Source organism: Macadamia integrifolia, chromosome 1 (assembly GCF_013358625.1).
Source record: "Macadamia integrifolia cultivar HAES 741 chromosome 1, SCU_Mint_v3, whole genome shotgun sequence".
Taxonomy (NCBI): domain Eukaryota; kingdom Viridiplantae; phylum Streptophyta; class Magnoliopsida; order Proteales; family Proteaceae; genus Macadamia; species Macadamia integrifolia.
The window spans coordinates 31,299,413-31,316,220 of NC_056557.1; the positions used below are offsets into that span (position 1 = coordinate 31,299,413).

Genomic DNA, 16,808 nt, shown 5'->3' on the forward strand with positions numbered 1-16,808 from the left:
CACAGGTGATCCCATACCAATACTTAGGCTGCGTTTGGTAGTCATTCAATTCCAAAAACGATGTTTCGTGTCAAAAACTGAATTTTCAATTTTCTGTGTCAAAATGTTGTTTAAAAAAAAAAAAAAAAAGTGTTTGGTGTACTTGTTTCAAGAACGATTACTGTAGTTGTTCACTTTTTTGTATTTGGAATGAAACCAAAATGACGGAACAAGGTTTTGTCGTTCCATCATTTTGCGTTTCTAGCATTTTTCCCCCTTTTAGGTGAAAAAAAAAAAAACCTAAAAACACCAAGTTGACACCAAATGCTTTATTCCGTTATTTTGTTCCCATAGAATAGAAAAAGGCCAAAAACAAAACGTTTTTCTAGATGACCACCAATTGCAACCTAACTAAATTGATATATATATATATATATATATATTTTTTTTTTGTAAGGAACTAATAGCTACTTAGGCTGCATTTGGTAGTCATTTTGTTCCAGAAACGACGTTTTATGTCAAAACCAGAATTTTCCGTTTCTGTGTCAAAATTTTATTTTGGAATGACACTCAAATGTTGGAACATGATAACCATGTTCTAAGGCTGCATTTGTAGTCATCCAGAAAAACGTTTCTGACATTTTTCTGTTCTATGGGAACAAAAACCATTTTTTTTTTTTTTTTGTTTTAAAACAGCATTTTGACACAAATACTGAAAATTCTATTTTAGACACGAAAAGTCATTTCTAAAACTAAATGACTACCAAACGCAGCCTAACATTTATCGTTTTTGGCTTCCTTTTTTTTTTTCCGATTTGTTGATAAAAACGGAAAAGCAAATCGTGGACACCAAACAGAAGATTCTATTTTCTTGTTCCTATAAAATGGAAAAACATTAGAAACATTTTTTCAGACAACTACCGAGCACAGCCTTAATACTAAGAACAAGATAACTAACTACCCTTCATGCCCAACAGCCACGTACACCTCTCCATCTAAGAGGGAAGTAGTGAGAGAGAATATCTGTTATTCACTTGAAAGTTGGTTCACCCCATGCCTATATGGCATCTCCCCCTCGTCACATAATATTCCACCCCCTTAAAATTACCATTGTACTCAATGAGATAAGATAAAAATAAAAATAATAAAATAATCTTACTGAGATCCTAGATAAATATCTACGAATGAATTGAATTGTAGAACTGATGTGAACTTCCACCCTAAAAATCTATCCTTCCACATACACAGCAGTAAAGCATCTCCAGTGAAAGCCATTTTTCAACTTATCATTATCGACATTGAAACGAAGAACATAAAACCTTGGTGTGAACGACTATTTTTGTTAGCTCTGCCAGATCTTCTTGATGTTCCTAGATCGTATATCATAGATTGGGAGTGTAGCTATGGGCTTCTTCCCTTCTTGTTTGGTTTGGGTCAAATGCGAACTAATCTTCTGGGATAACTCATTGAACTGTTTTTTTTTTTTTTTTTACTAATGATATTTTGCCACTAATGATGAGAGAGCCCACAATATTTTCTAGTTTCTCCACTCATTGATCCATGCCTATTCTGATACCATTTTTATATGTGCATAAGGGAGAGAGAGAAGATTGGAAGAAAAAAAAAGAAAATAAAATGGATTAGAATAAATTAGAGAGAAAAGAGGAAAAAATGTGGCTTTGTGGGTAAGGAAGCCTACCTTAACTCACAGAATTTGATTTAGTTCCACTCTTCTATTAATCTTCTACTAATTCATAGCATACATCCATGGTTACCTAACTTTCCTTCCCATGATTGCCACATAATTAATACACTACTCATTAACATGCATGCTAATAAAAATAACTTCCTATAACCACAACACCACATGAAAACTAAACCTATAACTACTAAAGACTGAGAACAAGATAACTACCCTTCATTCCCAATAGCCACTACACACCTCCATTTAATAGGGAATTTGAGAGAGAGAATATAGGTCATGCACTTGAGAGTTGGTTCACCCCATGCCTATGTAGCATCTCCTCCTCATCACACAACATAACCGGATTGATTACAAACATATTAACTCTTAAATAATTCCCAAAAGCTTCTTTTCACAATTGTCCCACCAATCTCTTTTCTTTGGTTTTAAATAAAATGAAACAAAATAAAACACAAAATAAACAACAGATCCGATTAAATAAATTCCAAAGGCTTTTTTTCACCATTGTTCACCAATTTATTTTCTCGGGTTTTAAATAAATTTAAATAAAAAAAAGATAAAAATAAAGTACATGCCTTGTTTTAAATAAAATTCAGAGGCTTCTCCTCAACATTGTCCCACCAATTTCTTTTCTCTGTTTGCAAAACAAAGAAAGTCGTTGCTAGAGCATCGACATAACAATTATGCTTTATGTTGAGTTTGTTCGAAAAACACGCTGACTAGAGCATTCTTACGGAACGTACCAGAGGCTTTCGTTATTTTCCCAATAAAATAGAAATTCTTGAAAGAGAAAGCACAGTCATTACCTAGAGCTTCATTTACAATCCATGTGCTATATTTCTCACTCTTACCTACCGTCCATTGCCCAGGGATTGAAACATTTCTTTCTACGATACCAGTTTCACATTCGCTACCATCGAATTGCACCAACTTAAAAGGATCATGCAATACCAAATCCTTATCAAAATAGCGAACGATAACATCACCCGAACTTAGACTCTTGGTGGCAACAAAGTCAAACTTGATATATGCCCCCTTCTCGTTGACGAAGGTTCGATTATTGATCCTAAGCATAAACTCTGAGAAGTCTCTGTCGAGTCACCTAAGAACCGAGAAGGGGAAAATTTGACAACTTCTGGATTGTTTGTTGATTCCGGAGAACTTAATGACTCAATATTCTTTTCAAATATACCTGACCCGTTGGCATAGACAAACCAAAACCTTTTATCATCAGGGTTTTGTTTGCCTACTTGAAGTTTCTGCATGATCTCATCTGGCAGGGTAACATGAACTCTCGTCAAAACACCCTTGAACATCCCCACCATTGGAATGTTGAAATACCCATAGAAGATGGAGTTTCCATCGATGTTATAGATTGATTTCGCACCTATTTCCTTCTTCCTGAGTTCAGCCACATTTGCTGCAGAATCCCGAAAGATAATTGGGAGGTCGTACTCATTCATCAAGCGGAAGTCCCTGACTATAACACTACCATCAATAAAGAAGTGGGACTCAATAAAGCCTCTTAAGGTAAATAGACTCTCAATGAGATGGGCTGGAGTACATGGAGTACTATACGTTGTTTCCATGCCAATGCTTAAGCCACTTCGTTTCTCAAATATACTTTTGATCGAGGCCAGTATCCCATTCGCAGCTACTAAGAAAGTGGCACTGAATTCTTTGTCATGGATAAGATCATGTAATATCTCAAGAAACCTCAGCACAGATTCTGGATCTCCACTGGCTGGTGGTTCAAGGCTAATGTCAATGAACACCCTCTTCATTGAGTTTGTGATTGCAATCATAGTTAGCTGGAACCGTTTAGTATTCCAATCTTGATCATTCTTCTGCTTCATTAATTCGCTAAGCACATCATTCTTCTTCACCAATTCACCTTTCATATTGTCCAAGAGGCATTTCAATTCATTAAGCTCGTCATTATGCTTTGCCAATTCGTCCTTGGTATTGTTTAGGAGTCTTTGTGATTCACTAAGCTCGTCATTCTTCCTCGCCAATTCAGCCTTGGTATTGTCCAGGAGGCTTCTCAATTCGCTCACCTCTTGTGGCTTCGGCAATGGTATATTCTGGAAACCAAAAGGGCCCAACATGACCACCGTTTCTAAAACGAAGGTATCATACTGACATTCAAGAAATTCGCCATCACCGTTGCGCTTTTGGATGCATACAATAGCCTTTCCCTGACAGTTTACTCGAAAGTTCTTAGAGCGCAAAAACCTCTTGAAATCATCACCTTTTGGTCCATCGTACACAACATCTTCACTTTGTGCCAATTCTAATGGTTCGGAAAAGATGTCAACCGAAAAGACCTCTAACTTTGAGTTCACAAAAAATTTATCACTCGATGACCAACTCATTTCCTATTCAAAAATTAGACATAGACAAGTTATCACTAAGCAATGGGATTGAGATACTCATACAAGAAGTTCAACATTTGTATTTTCAAAATATCTAAATGAGTACTAGTAACTGTTTTTGTGCTAAGAACGTTGAAGCATGAGATTATCATAATTTGATGATAAAGTCTTTCTAAAATCAAAACACATAACAAGAAAGCAACTAAAAATTTCCTTTGTACCCGAGAAAACTTCCCAAAAGACCAATAGTACATATAAATGCATGAACGCCATATGACCCAGCATTTCAAAACTAGAAAATGGTGAATGGGTTATGATGAGCCCGTTTGGTAACTCTCTCAGGATGACCTTTTCTGTTCTTTATTCTATTTTGGAACAAAAACAGCCAAAAAAGCGTTTGGTAAATTCCTTTTTGTTTCTATACCGAAGGAATGAACCAGTTCAAAAACTCATCCCAATAATGGAAATTAAGTAACACCTTTTAGGTGTTTAAAATCATCTTATAATGAAGAAACACAAATCGATGATTTTTCAGAACAAAATCGTAATAGTGCCCGGATTCTTGATATATGAGTTATGTAGTCAAGCATGAACATGAAAAGCAACTATTATAAGACAGCTTTACCATCAAAGAGATAATTAAAAAAAGAAATGAATCGCAGAAACAGAGCACACAGTAAACATTTATGTAATCATTATTTTCGGGAATGTATGTGTAAGCTATTCCGAAGTAAGAGCACCGTGAACACTAAATTCTCTCAAAGTCAATAATTAAAACAATGGGACCTCAGAGACAAATTTATAAACCAAAACCGAGTGTCGGTCAGGTTCTCAGGTTCTCATACGAGAATCATTTTTCTACCCTCTGATCTACACAGATAGAATTCACCACATATTTCCATCTGTGTGGATCAGTCTCGTACGAAAATGATTCTGGTAGGAAGAACCTATTCTAGTCTCGCCAAAACCTTGTTCCTTGAAGATCAAACATAAGTTTAGTAGAATTACCTTGAATAAATGAGCGAATCAAACTGAGAGAGAGAGAGAGAGAGAGAGCAGAAGTAGGTAATGCAAAGGATGGTGCGGTCTTGGTGGTTGGGGGTACCCGGGGAGAGAGCGTTTTGAGAGAGTGGTTTTGTAGAGAGATATCAAAAGAAGAAGTAGAAGTTTGGAACCTTCGGTGTTTTTTACTTTAATCCAACGCTGAGAACCGGATTCGGAACTGGTTTGAGCAGTTTGGGACCTTCGATTTTTTTTTCTTTTATGGCACGCTTGGAATTGGATTCAGGAATCGGGGATTGGTTTCAGTAGTTTGGGACCCTTCGAACAGGATTCGGACTACAATTTCTCTTGGGCTTGGCTTCTTCCATGGATTTCTATCTTTCAAAATTTCAAATTTTTCTGGGGCTTGGGTTTTTGGATGGATTTCAGTTTGGCTAGAGTTTCATAAATCTTCCTCTACACGAGTTTCGTAAAATTTATATGGGGATGGATACTCCTTAGGAAACCTGGGAAGAACAGGAGGAGAGATTTTGTAGGATCATGAAGGAAGAGTTGTCTTTTAACTCTAAGGTATACCAGGATATTTTCACAAATTTTTTTGCTGCAGTTTGGAGTGTCATCAAGGAATTTAGTATGTCAAAGATAATAGAGAACTCAACGCTAATAGAAGGAAGAAGATACCACAGTGAAGAGGGAAATATGAGAGAAGAATTTTCGGTGAGAACTATTCTTGTACAGTGCCTGGTACACACATGGAATCCACTCAATCTCTCTCTTCTTCCAACCGGTTTTCACATTGAGTGAATTCCAATTTTAATACGATGTCTGATCCACACTATGTAAACGCACATAGAAAAATTATTGCACATGTGCATTAAGGTAATGAATCCTAGTTAGAAGCATATAGAAAGAAATTGATCCATATGAAAAAAGAGCAAATGGAGTATGATAGCAAATTATTAGCGCTAGTTAAAAGCATTAGCAAAACAAGCTAACCAATTTGAGGCACCTGCCTACTTAAGATCATCTAATTAATATCACACTTCCCATTTATATGAATGAACATGTACAACTTTTACCCCCCAAAAAAGAAATAATAAAAAAATAAACATGTACAACTACCTATTAAATAGGCATTTTAAATACAAAACAATCTAGGATGCACATTTTTTTTTCCAGTTAGTCTCTCTTAATCTGTAACTACAAAGACATGGTTTGTAATACTATATCATTAGTACATGTGACCACAGCTTATGTAGATAGAGAAAAGTTTGGGCTCAAAACCCCCGTTTTTGCCCAAGGCATTCCTAATTTTTCTACAGACTTAGGGTCTTGAGTACTTGCACACATGCATGGATATACAGAGAATGTATACTAATCAAAAGAAGGGTATTTGATTACATTAGGTTTTGGCAAGTGGCTAATTAACCCTAAGTCTTCTCTATCCAATGACCAGAATGAACATATCATGTGTACATATGGTAGAATTGATGCTTTATTACATTTGAAAAAATATCAAACTTTTATCACACTAATAATTCACAGATAGACAACAACAATGACAACCCTTGTGGGAAATCCAGACAAATCAATTCAGGCTAGCTCAAAGATGAACTATCTTGTTAAATATATCCAGGAGCCCTAGTTGTAGAATTGATCCACCAACTTGTTCTCTCTGTTTTGAAAACAAAGAAAGTTGTTGCTTGTCCCCATGTTGGCTTTGTTCAAAGAACACACTTACCAGAGCATTCTCCCGGAAAGAACCAGATACTTTCTTTATTTTTCCAATAAAACAAAATTCTCTGAAAGTAAAGCAAAGTCATTACCCAGAGCTTCATTCACAGTCCAAGTGGCATCAATATCAGTAGTATAAGAGTGTAAATGAGGTATAAAAACTTCTCTTTCTTGTACTGTATCTGTTGAACTTGTGCCCACATCAAATTGAACAATACTAAAAGGATTGATCATTATACCATCCGCATGTAGCGAAAATAATTGTCAAGCAAAGCCTGAGAGCTTAACAACTTGGTAGCTGTAAACTCAAACTTTAGATATGTCCCTTTCTCATCCACAAGGGTTCGATTCGTCCTACGGCAAAACTCTGAGAAATCAGTTTGACCACCTAAGACACGGGAAGGGGAAAATTTCACATCTTCTAGGTTATTATCTAAAGTCTCCTCCTTTTCAAATATAGCTGGCCCATTGGTATGGACAAACCAAAACATTTTATCATTAAGGGTGTGTTTGGCTACTCTAAGTTTAACTAAGGTCACATGAACTCTAGTCAAAACAATCTTGAGCATGCCCACCTTTGGAATGTTGAAATACCCATAAAAGATTGGGTTATTATCGATGTTATCTATCGATTTCACACCTATTGAGTTACTATCGATGTTATCTATCCATTTCGCACCTATCTCCGTTTACTTGAGCACAGCCACATCTGCTACAGAATTACGAAAGATAACTGGAGGTCATTGTCGTTCATTAAATGGAAATCCCTCACTATAACATTGCCATCAATAAAGAAGTGAGAATCCATAAAGCCTCTTAAGGCAAATAGACTCTTAATGAGATGTGTAGGGAAAGTTGTGTCAGAATATTGAGAGAGCAAACCTCAATGTCGTCTTCTTGATAAGAGAACTTTCAATCTATCACCTATATGAAATATTTCTAATACCTAAAACAAAGATTGTTAGAAAAATTGGTGGGCTGAGTCGTGTCACTTGACACTGTCCTTAAGATTGTAGATGCCCCCTATGGTGCAACCGGGAATATTGCAAATCGGTCTCCAAGATGAAACAACCCAATGGTTCCCCCAGTGATCGTGCACTCGACTACTGGACCGCTTCGAATCCTATAGGGTTGTGCTCAAATTAAACAAAACACCAAGAAATGGACACGTGAAATCCAATGAAAATCAAGAAAATCAAAGCTTGACAACACACACTTGAATGTTTCAAGTGACTTGATCCGTGTTTTACAAATGCTAAATCTCCCTCTATTTATAAGACAAGAGAGATGATGAGTAAAGGAGAAGGAATTAAATTGAGACTTGAATGAGAAATTATAAATCTCCCAAAACTGAAGAATTGATGCATCAAGAGGCTTCTCATGTAGAGACATAAAGTGACTCAAACGATTAAAAGAAAATTGCCTTAAGGAGCTTTTAGCAACTGTAGGGATTAATAACCATTATGTGGAGAGACTTAAAGAATCTCCAAAACTGAAGGAATTAAGGGGGGATGTAAAGAATCTTCAAAAACTGAAGGGGCAAGTGTTTTGCATCTTAGTTGGTTTTTAAAAACTTGCATTAGAAACCAACAATTCACCCACAAGATTCAAAATACTGGTAAAAATATAAATACGAAAAAAAATATAGTTTGAGCACATTAGAATGGTATGACACATCGTTGCAGATGTCTTTCGGACTTGAATCTACACTAGGTCTGATAAGCCACGCTATAGAGTATGGGTGAAGTCAGACTTCTTGAACCTTTCCTCATTGGTGTAGCCAATTGACTTATCATTCATATCCTACCACCCGACGCCATAGTCACTCTTTTATATATTTTGGATAATTTTAGCCTTTGTTCCCATCTTGGAATCATGAATGTTTAGAGAATCTGCCCATAAAATTCTCATCGGAGGCAGCCTCACCCCCTACATCCACTTAGGTCAGCCCACAGTATGCACCACAGTTAACATACCCTCATCTGACATGAGCCGTGGCTGATTAAGAGTTTTATAAACTCATCCTCCTTGTCATTGTGGTGAGTACTATCTTCCACATATAATCTAGAATAGGCACATGATAGTACTAATCAAGTCATCCAGTGATTTCATTTTTACCCTTTGAACTTAATTCCAGGGATCTCCTATCACATAGATTGGGTGTCCATCACTTTGACTTATGACATGGGCCTCAAGCCTATTCTTTTAGATGTCTCATGAATAACCTTGGTGGATTGAGGCTTTGTAAGCATGTCTGCTACATTCCTCTTTGACTTTATAAAGTCGCTAGCAATGGTACCATTATTTATATATTCCCTCAACAAGTTGTGTTTAAGGCGTATATGTCTTTTCTTACCATTATACACTTTGATTTTAGTCTTTGCAATGGCTGCCTGATTTGTAAAGGTCTTGGATCTCATTCACTTCTCCTACTAGCATAATGCCCTCATTTTCTATCTCATAAACCCTTAGAATAAGAGAAATTCATCTCAATTATGTCAACCTGCACATATAACAAATTTTCAGTCAACAAGCACATTTATCTAATTAATAAGAACATCTTAGGTATTCAAAGGTAACTGAAAAGGACAATGACAGTTGAAGCAACTTTTCATTAAGATTCAGAATCTAAAAATGAAAACAAAAAAGACAGTAGAAGCAAATTTTCATTAAGATTCAGAATCTGTAACTAAAAAAAAAAAAATACAATACAATACAAGCAAAATTCTCATTAAGATTCAAAATCTATAACTGAAAAAAAAAACAAAGACAATAGAAACAAAATTCTCATTAAGATTGGACATATAGTCTGGAAGTAATGAAGAATTCTAGTTAACCAAGAAGATGTAGCAATCATACTGTCTTTTAGGAACAGGATTCTAGTTAACCAAGAAGAATTCTGCCTTAGGAACAGGATTCTAGGGATAGTCTTTTACCCACTTTTCTGATAATGAAGAAACCTATTGAAGGAGAAGGAACACCCGGGGGGGGGGGGGGGAATCAAGACCCTCTTATACTATACAGAAAGGCCACACCTTGATTTCTAAATATTGAGACAGGAATGCTACAAGACATGAAGAACCAGATCTTAATCTCCTAATCATGAATTCCTAATTCAAATAGAACTGAATAGGACAAGCCGACAAGGGGCTTTGAATCTGTTTTCTGGTGGGCGACCAATCATCCTTTTTAAGTAACCCAAAGAACGGACAGACTCATTTGGAAATACCAAGCTCCTTGATGTAGATAAATTACTGAAGTGGGATTATTTTACTGGAAGTAAGCCTTGGGTTGGGCCTTTGGTCAAGGTTTTTTTTTTGGATTTTGAGTTCCATATTTTCAACTCAGATTCCCCTGCCACTTGAGATCGAGTATCTCTATGTTGGTACTCATCTCCATTACTCTGTTATAAATCTTAACTCTTTTTCGATCATCATCAGCTATCCTTCGACCTCCTCGAATCATGGCTATCCAAGAACCCAGATGCTTCAAGTTAGTCAGCTTTGGTCCTAAGAAGCTAGTCCTCACTGCTGGTTCAACTTCAACCAACGAGACTCATGTTTTGCTTAGCTGAACCAGGGGAAGCATTCCTTCTCCCCACTCTCTACTACCCAGGGTACTATTCTATTCTCTTTCTTGTGCTTCCTCTCTTATTAAGAAAGTAGACAAGTACTCGATCATTTAAACTCGCCTTCAATATGTAGGTTTGATAAAGATCTGAAATGGAGAACTGGGGTGGAGATAGTCCCAATACATTGCTCAAGCTCCAACAACTTCCAAATCACACAATCTGCATTGGATGAAGCTTACAGACAAGCCCAAAAAAATAATTTGAAGGTTAAAGGTGTTCTCATCACCAACCCTTCAAACCCATTAGGCACAACTATAAGTTGAGAAGAGCTTAATCGCCTAATCGACTTCGTTTCTGAAAAATATTTCTATCTAATAAGCGATGAGATCTACTCTGGAACTGCTTTTGACTCACCAGGTCTCATCAGCATTTCAGAGGTATTGAATGATAGAAACCTTGAAGACAGTGATGTTTGGAACCGGGTTCACATCGTCTACAGTTTTTTCACCCTCTTTTGGTGCCTAATTTATCATTGAAATCCTCATATATCTTAGTCTGTGCTTTCTATACTCTCTCCTTAGCTTCAGTTCTAGAAATTTTATGACATTGTAAATCTTCTTTGTCCTTCCTCTTTTCCCAAGTTCTCAAACTAGATTTCTTACCCTGCTCATGGGGTGCTTGAACTCCTTGATCCACCACCAAGGATTGCTCTATGAATGTCGCTTTCCTTCAGATTTGCTTAGAACTTCTTTAGATACACCAACTAGACATGATTGTTATTTGCTACTAGACATCAATGATCAGAAGAAATATGTTCCTATCAGCCAAAGCAATGTTTGAGTCTGCCTGGGACAAGTAGTGTTACCAGTATTGTGAGAATTTCTGATAATTATCTCATGGTCAGATTTCTGATCACTAGTGGACCACCATTGGCTAGAGAAATTACAGACCTTGTCATGGCAAGCATTGCTATTATTGGATGCAAACCTTCTCCCTAGTTGATTGATCATTTAACCAAGAAGATGTAGAAATCATACTGTCTCTAGTTATTATACAAATCCTCCAGCCCCTTTTTTTATTGCAGAAAATGATTTCATACAAAAGTTAAACTGAAGAATAAGAAGAGAAAATGGGACGATATGCCCATCATGAAATCAGAGGAGTTATTCTACTTTCCTACAAAATAACCTCAGACGCTTTATTACATGTACAAAATGAAGCAAATCAAAATATAAAATTAACATATATACTTTCATGTATAAGAGGAAGAATTGTTTTACCCAAGAGTTGGAAATGTATAAGATTCATGTAGAAGCTGAATTCTCCATTAGTTACTTCCTAGTTTTTCAAAACAAAAGATATCACAAACTTATGGATATCGTTATCGATAAAACTATAATCTCTAACATCAAAATTGAGAAGAGCTAATCTTTATCTAGATTAACTGAATCTTGTGAGCTTCTATTCATGAAGAGTTGGGTAAGTTTTTCAATTAGTGATTGCATACTGCTAATCACATCTTCATTCTGCTTCCTTTCTAATTCCAACTTCTCTAGAATCTCCACTTTATTTTGCAACTCCTTGTTCTTCCGTTTGAGTGCGGCATTACTTTTCTACGATTCAAGGTCTTTTGGGTTTACCCCAACTCCAACTAGGCGCACTCAGCCATGAGATTCCTCACCAAATGATTGTATCCATATGGATTCACGAGTCTCTTTGTTTTTCTGTAATACTACTGGCATCGCCGCTAACTTATCTTCCATCTCTTTCTACAAATTATTGCAAACCAAGCAAGTTACCAACAATGATCAAGGACCTAGTAACTATGAATAAAAAACACAATATATACCAGCTTTTTGGCTGATTCTTCATCAACAAGTTCTAAGTTCTTAGTTCTTTTTCACATGTGTTATCTTGTAAAAATCAATCTTTAACGGTTCTTCACCAATCTCCTGAAGCTGATCAAATAAAAAAAAAGGATAAAAAAATACAAAATATACCATCATCAGTTCTTCAAATGATCTAATAAAGTGTAGTTCACAAGATACGAAACTAACCTTTTCATCAAAAACTTGGGCAAAACTTTGTCAGCCCGCAGTGTGACTCATTTTCTGTTGCTTTGTATTCTCTTTATTCCGCGAACACATTTCCTATCATAGTGAAAACACAAATCATACAATATTCGAGAAGCAAATACGAAAACATGTAACAGGTTTGTATAGGCATCATTACCTGATACTTCACATCACCCCACATATCTATAAGGTATTTTCATTGATCCAATAGAACATGGACATCACGTTTTGCAAAGCATTCATCAATCGTTATTGATTTATCATATATTTCTTTTAATTCAAGCCTGAAGTCCTTCCACTGGATACCCATGTTTCGAATAACCCATTTTTTTGCTAAAATTTCAATTTCATAATAGTCCTACAGAATAATGTAGTATATTAATTAAAAAAATTAAAATAAAAACACTTTACAAAAATCATACATTAAAAATGTTAATGTTGGTGTCACCATACCATAAACTTTTTCCCAAACTGATTCTTTATAGTGTTAAGGAACTTTTCGCCATTCCCAATAATTTAGTGGCATCGTGGTAGGTGTCCTTACATTGTGCCCATCCATGTAAGTAATCGTGATGCCTCCTTACCAACCCCTTGGTGATAACGATTGGTCATAATTTTACCTTTTGGCCACTTGGCAAAGAAGTTGTAGCGAATCCCCTTGACCATAGGAGGCTTCCCAAATGTAGGAAATTGAACACCCTCCAACTGCTCTAGCACGTCACTACCTGAAGGTGGCTTTGGTGGTTCCCTAAACTCTTTATGACCATTAAAGGATCTCTTATCCCTCAAAAATTTATGATTCATGTCGAGGAATTGACGACTACCTAGGTAACAATGCTTACCACCATATTTCAACCAAGTTGACAATGTATTTTTGTTGCAACATGGACAAGCAAATGCACCTTTGGTGCTCCAACCTGACAGGTTAGCATAGGCAAAAAAATCATTTATGGTCCATAAAAGACATGCATGTAATTTGAAAGACTCTTTCTTATATGCATCATAGCTATAAAAACACATCTATTTCATTCCCCGGTTGTCTAGGACCTGAAGTTAACAATGTCAAAATAAATGATGGTTGTTTCATATACATGCATGAGGCATGTTATATGGTACAACAACAATAGGCCATGTGTTGTGCCCACTGCTCTTTAAACCAAAAGTACTAAAGCCATCAGTAGCTAGTTCAAGTCTAACATTTCGAGCATTCACACTGAATGTTGGATGTTGTTTTTTAAATTCTTTCCAGGCTTCTGAGTCTGCAGGATGACGTAACTACCCATCATCCGTACGCTATTCTTTATGTCATCTCATTTCAGCTAATGTTGTGGATGACATGTATAATCTTTGCAGCCTCGGTTTCAAAGGGAAATGGCGCAATGTTTTTGCTGAACGTTTGCGCCCTATTGCTTCATTTACTCCATACCTTGGAGTACCACATTTGCCACATAACTCAAAATTCGATGCCTCATTCCAGTACAACATGCAATCATTAGGACATGCATCAATTTTTTTGTAGGTTAGCCCCAATTTTTTAATGATCTTCTATGCTTCATATAAAGATTTTGGTGTAGTATTCTCTGGGGGAAATGCTTTCTTCAATAATTCCAGCAACATGGAGAATGACTTGTTACTCCATTTTCAAAGACACTTATATGGTATAATTGAATAAGGAATGACAATTTGCTGAAATCCTTACATCCTGGATACAATTCTTTCTCTGGATCTTGTACCAGTCTATAAAATTTATCCACCTCATGACTTGCTCCCTCTTTGTACCTACTTGGGTCACTAACCCCAAATACTTCAAGCACATTCATGCCAAAGACATCATTTAATATGTCGTGCATGTTTACTATATCATGCTCATCATGTTCATCACCTAACACATTATTGTCTTCTTCATCAATTTCCAAATAACCTTCAGTTGTAGTCTGAAGGTGTAACATCACTATGGGAACTTCAAAAAATATAGTTTCTTATAATTCCATTACATATTAAGTCACTAAACACTTCCTCCCGTGTTTTTGAATATTAATTTATGCACTGTAGACATGGACATAAGATCTTCTCGCTATTAGGTGAGTTGGCAAAAGCAAAATCTAAGAATTGATTTACCCCATCTATGTGTTCATTTCCTACGTGGAACCTAGGGTCCTTTGACTTTTCAACCCGACTTCTATCCATTCAATTAATACAACGATTCACCCTTTGGTATTTTCGTCAACCACAACACCTTAATCTACAATCTGACAGCTATAAGTGAACAACGACATATCATAAAATAAAGCAATGATAATCAGTTACTTTCTGTAACTGTAATTCAGAAATAATAAGCATAGGGATACAACAACTAACATATAGAATAACAAGCAAAATCAAACTAAAAAGTGACAAATGGATTTAATAACTAGTGAATTAAAACTGAACATGAATATGGGAAATAGAAACTATAAAAAACAGAATAAGAAACCATAGAACAACAACAAATAGAAACTATGAAAAAACAGAATATAAGAAGTGGGGTCTTGACAAAAATATTCCTTACTCTCCATTTCAGCAGTCATTAGACATTGGATAGAAGTGGATGTCCTAATATGTTCAAGTTTAGATGTCTTTTAGTTTGTGCTACAGGTTGTCTTTTACCATCCGAAGTTTTATTGCATTTCCTAGATATTTGTTCAGTTAATGCAGCTTAGTTCTAACAATATATATTGTCTTCATGGAGGAATATTATAGGAGAGGGCATCATGGAAGATCTTGATTTCACTTTCTTGGGTTTCTGGGTTTGTTAGTGTGTCATTGTTGTGGTAATCTTTAGATGCTTCCCAATGATGACTGACTCTGAAGTCACAGATTTATATGCCCACTCATATCTGATGATATGCTCTATTGTCTCAAAGTTCTAACTGGAGATCAAGTTTTCTTTAAAGTGTGATAGTTGCATATCAATCATCCTCTGAAGTATTCTAGGACAGTGGGAGTTTTCAAGGACCAGATACTATGAAGTTAGTAAGTTACAGGTACACTTCCCTCAACTTGGTATTGAACTGAGAGTCTTGAACTCTTGATCTTCTATTTTCATCAGTAACTCTTAGATACTGAAGAAAAGACTAGGAGAAAAGGTAGTTCTATTCCATATTAGCAAATCACAGGAAATTGTCTATACAACAACTTTGTAGGTTCTAGTTTTGGGCATTAGGTTGGGAAAAAACTATCCAGCTGAACTACTAGTTTAAACCCATGTTACAATTATAGTAGATTATGAAGAGAAATACAATGCACTATAGCATCTGCACTAGGTTCCTTTTTAAGTTATTCTTTTATAATGTTTTCCCTTTCTTGAAGTATGAGAATGCCATTCTTATACCCTGTCCTTGGATTGTATCCTGCACTCTTATATTGGGACCTCACTGACTTCATTTGTCATCCCCATCTTCCCTTCTTTCTCACTGCTCCTCTTTAAGCACAAGATGTTTAGTTTAAATATTTGAATCAAGATTCAGTTTCAGTTTCAAATTCTCTATATCTCTATAGTGTAACAATGTTCATAAAAGGTTTGTCATGACCGACGAAAATTGATGCAGTTGCACGATGGACTTAGAAAAAAAAAATTCTTTTGATTTGATTTTCTTTTGTTTTAGAAACAATTTCTTTTTAAATTAGCTAGCTTCTAATTTTAGAATAGTTTCCTTTCAAGTAGTTTTCATTAATTGTTTGATTTTTTCCTTTATATTGGACATGTAAACAATGGAGAATTTTCAGTTTTAGTTTTTGAAGAATTAATCTTGGTTGAGAATTTTGGGTGTGACCCATGGGCTATCGGATTCCCACTTTCCTCCCCCTCTGAAATCTTCTCTTTTCCGCTTCTTATCTTCTTCTTCCTCCTCCCAATCCTTTCTTATTTTTCCTGCTGTTAAATTTTCTGATCTGAGATACTCTGTTTCTGAGCGATAGATGCAGCACTACTGAAGTGCTTCAAGCTCTCTTGTGTGAGATCTGTTTTGGTCGAAGCCGTGATTGAAGGAAGCCCTCACATATACGACCTGAACCCTAGACCCTTGGCTCCTATTGATTCCCCTATTGTGAGAAACAAGACCCGCAACTCTAATTACCTGAATTTGCCACTCAGATTTGATTTCAGAGCTTCAATCTCCATAGCTGGTAGGTGAATCGAACTACTGCTGGTTACAATCAAGAAGATTAGGAGTCAAAATACTCCCTTTATAAGTTCTGGCCGATTGGGTTCTTATCGGAAGGGTAATGGCACTCGTAGACCAGCAAGCCTCCGCTGGTTTCTGGTTCTTACGACAAGAAGAAGAAGAAGAAGAAGAAGAAAAGAGGTTTTTTTTTTTTTTTTTTTTTTT

The 16,808-nt window shown here is 36.1% G+C and overlaps 1 protein-coding gene across 5 annotated transcripts; it reads right to left on the minus strand.

Moving 5' to 3' along the window:
• Positions 1-2,241: 2,241 nt before the first annotated feature.
• LOC122091966 lies at positions 2,242-16,802 on the minus strand. 5 transcript variants are annotated; one of them, XM_042631845.1, is made up of 4 exons: positions 16,557-16,802; positions 12,424-12,516; positions 9,152-9,298; positions 2,242-4,062 (listed from the first exon to the last, which is right to left on the minus strand). In XM_042631845.1, the coding sequence occupies exons 3-4, from the start codon at positions 9,152-9,154 to the stop codon at positions 2,677-2,679; spliced, it is 1,389 nt and encodes a 462-aa protein (XP_042487779.1). In that variant the 5' UTR covers positions 9,155-9,298; positions 12,424-12,516; positions 16,557-16,802; the 3' UTR covers positions 2,242-2,676. The 5 variants fall into 5 exon arrangements, with proteins under 5 accessions (XP_042487779.1, XP_042474805.1, XP_042492414.1 ...); XM_042618871.1 differs by having other exon boundaries at positions 12,599-16,802; XM_042636480.1 differs by adding an exon at positions 5,068-6,863 and having other exon boundaries at positions 12,424-16,802.
• Positions 16,803-16,808: the final 6 nt, after the last annotated feature.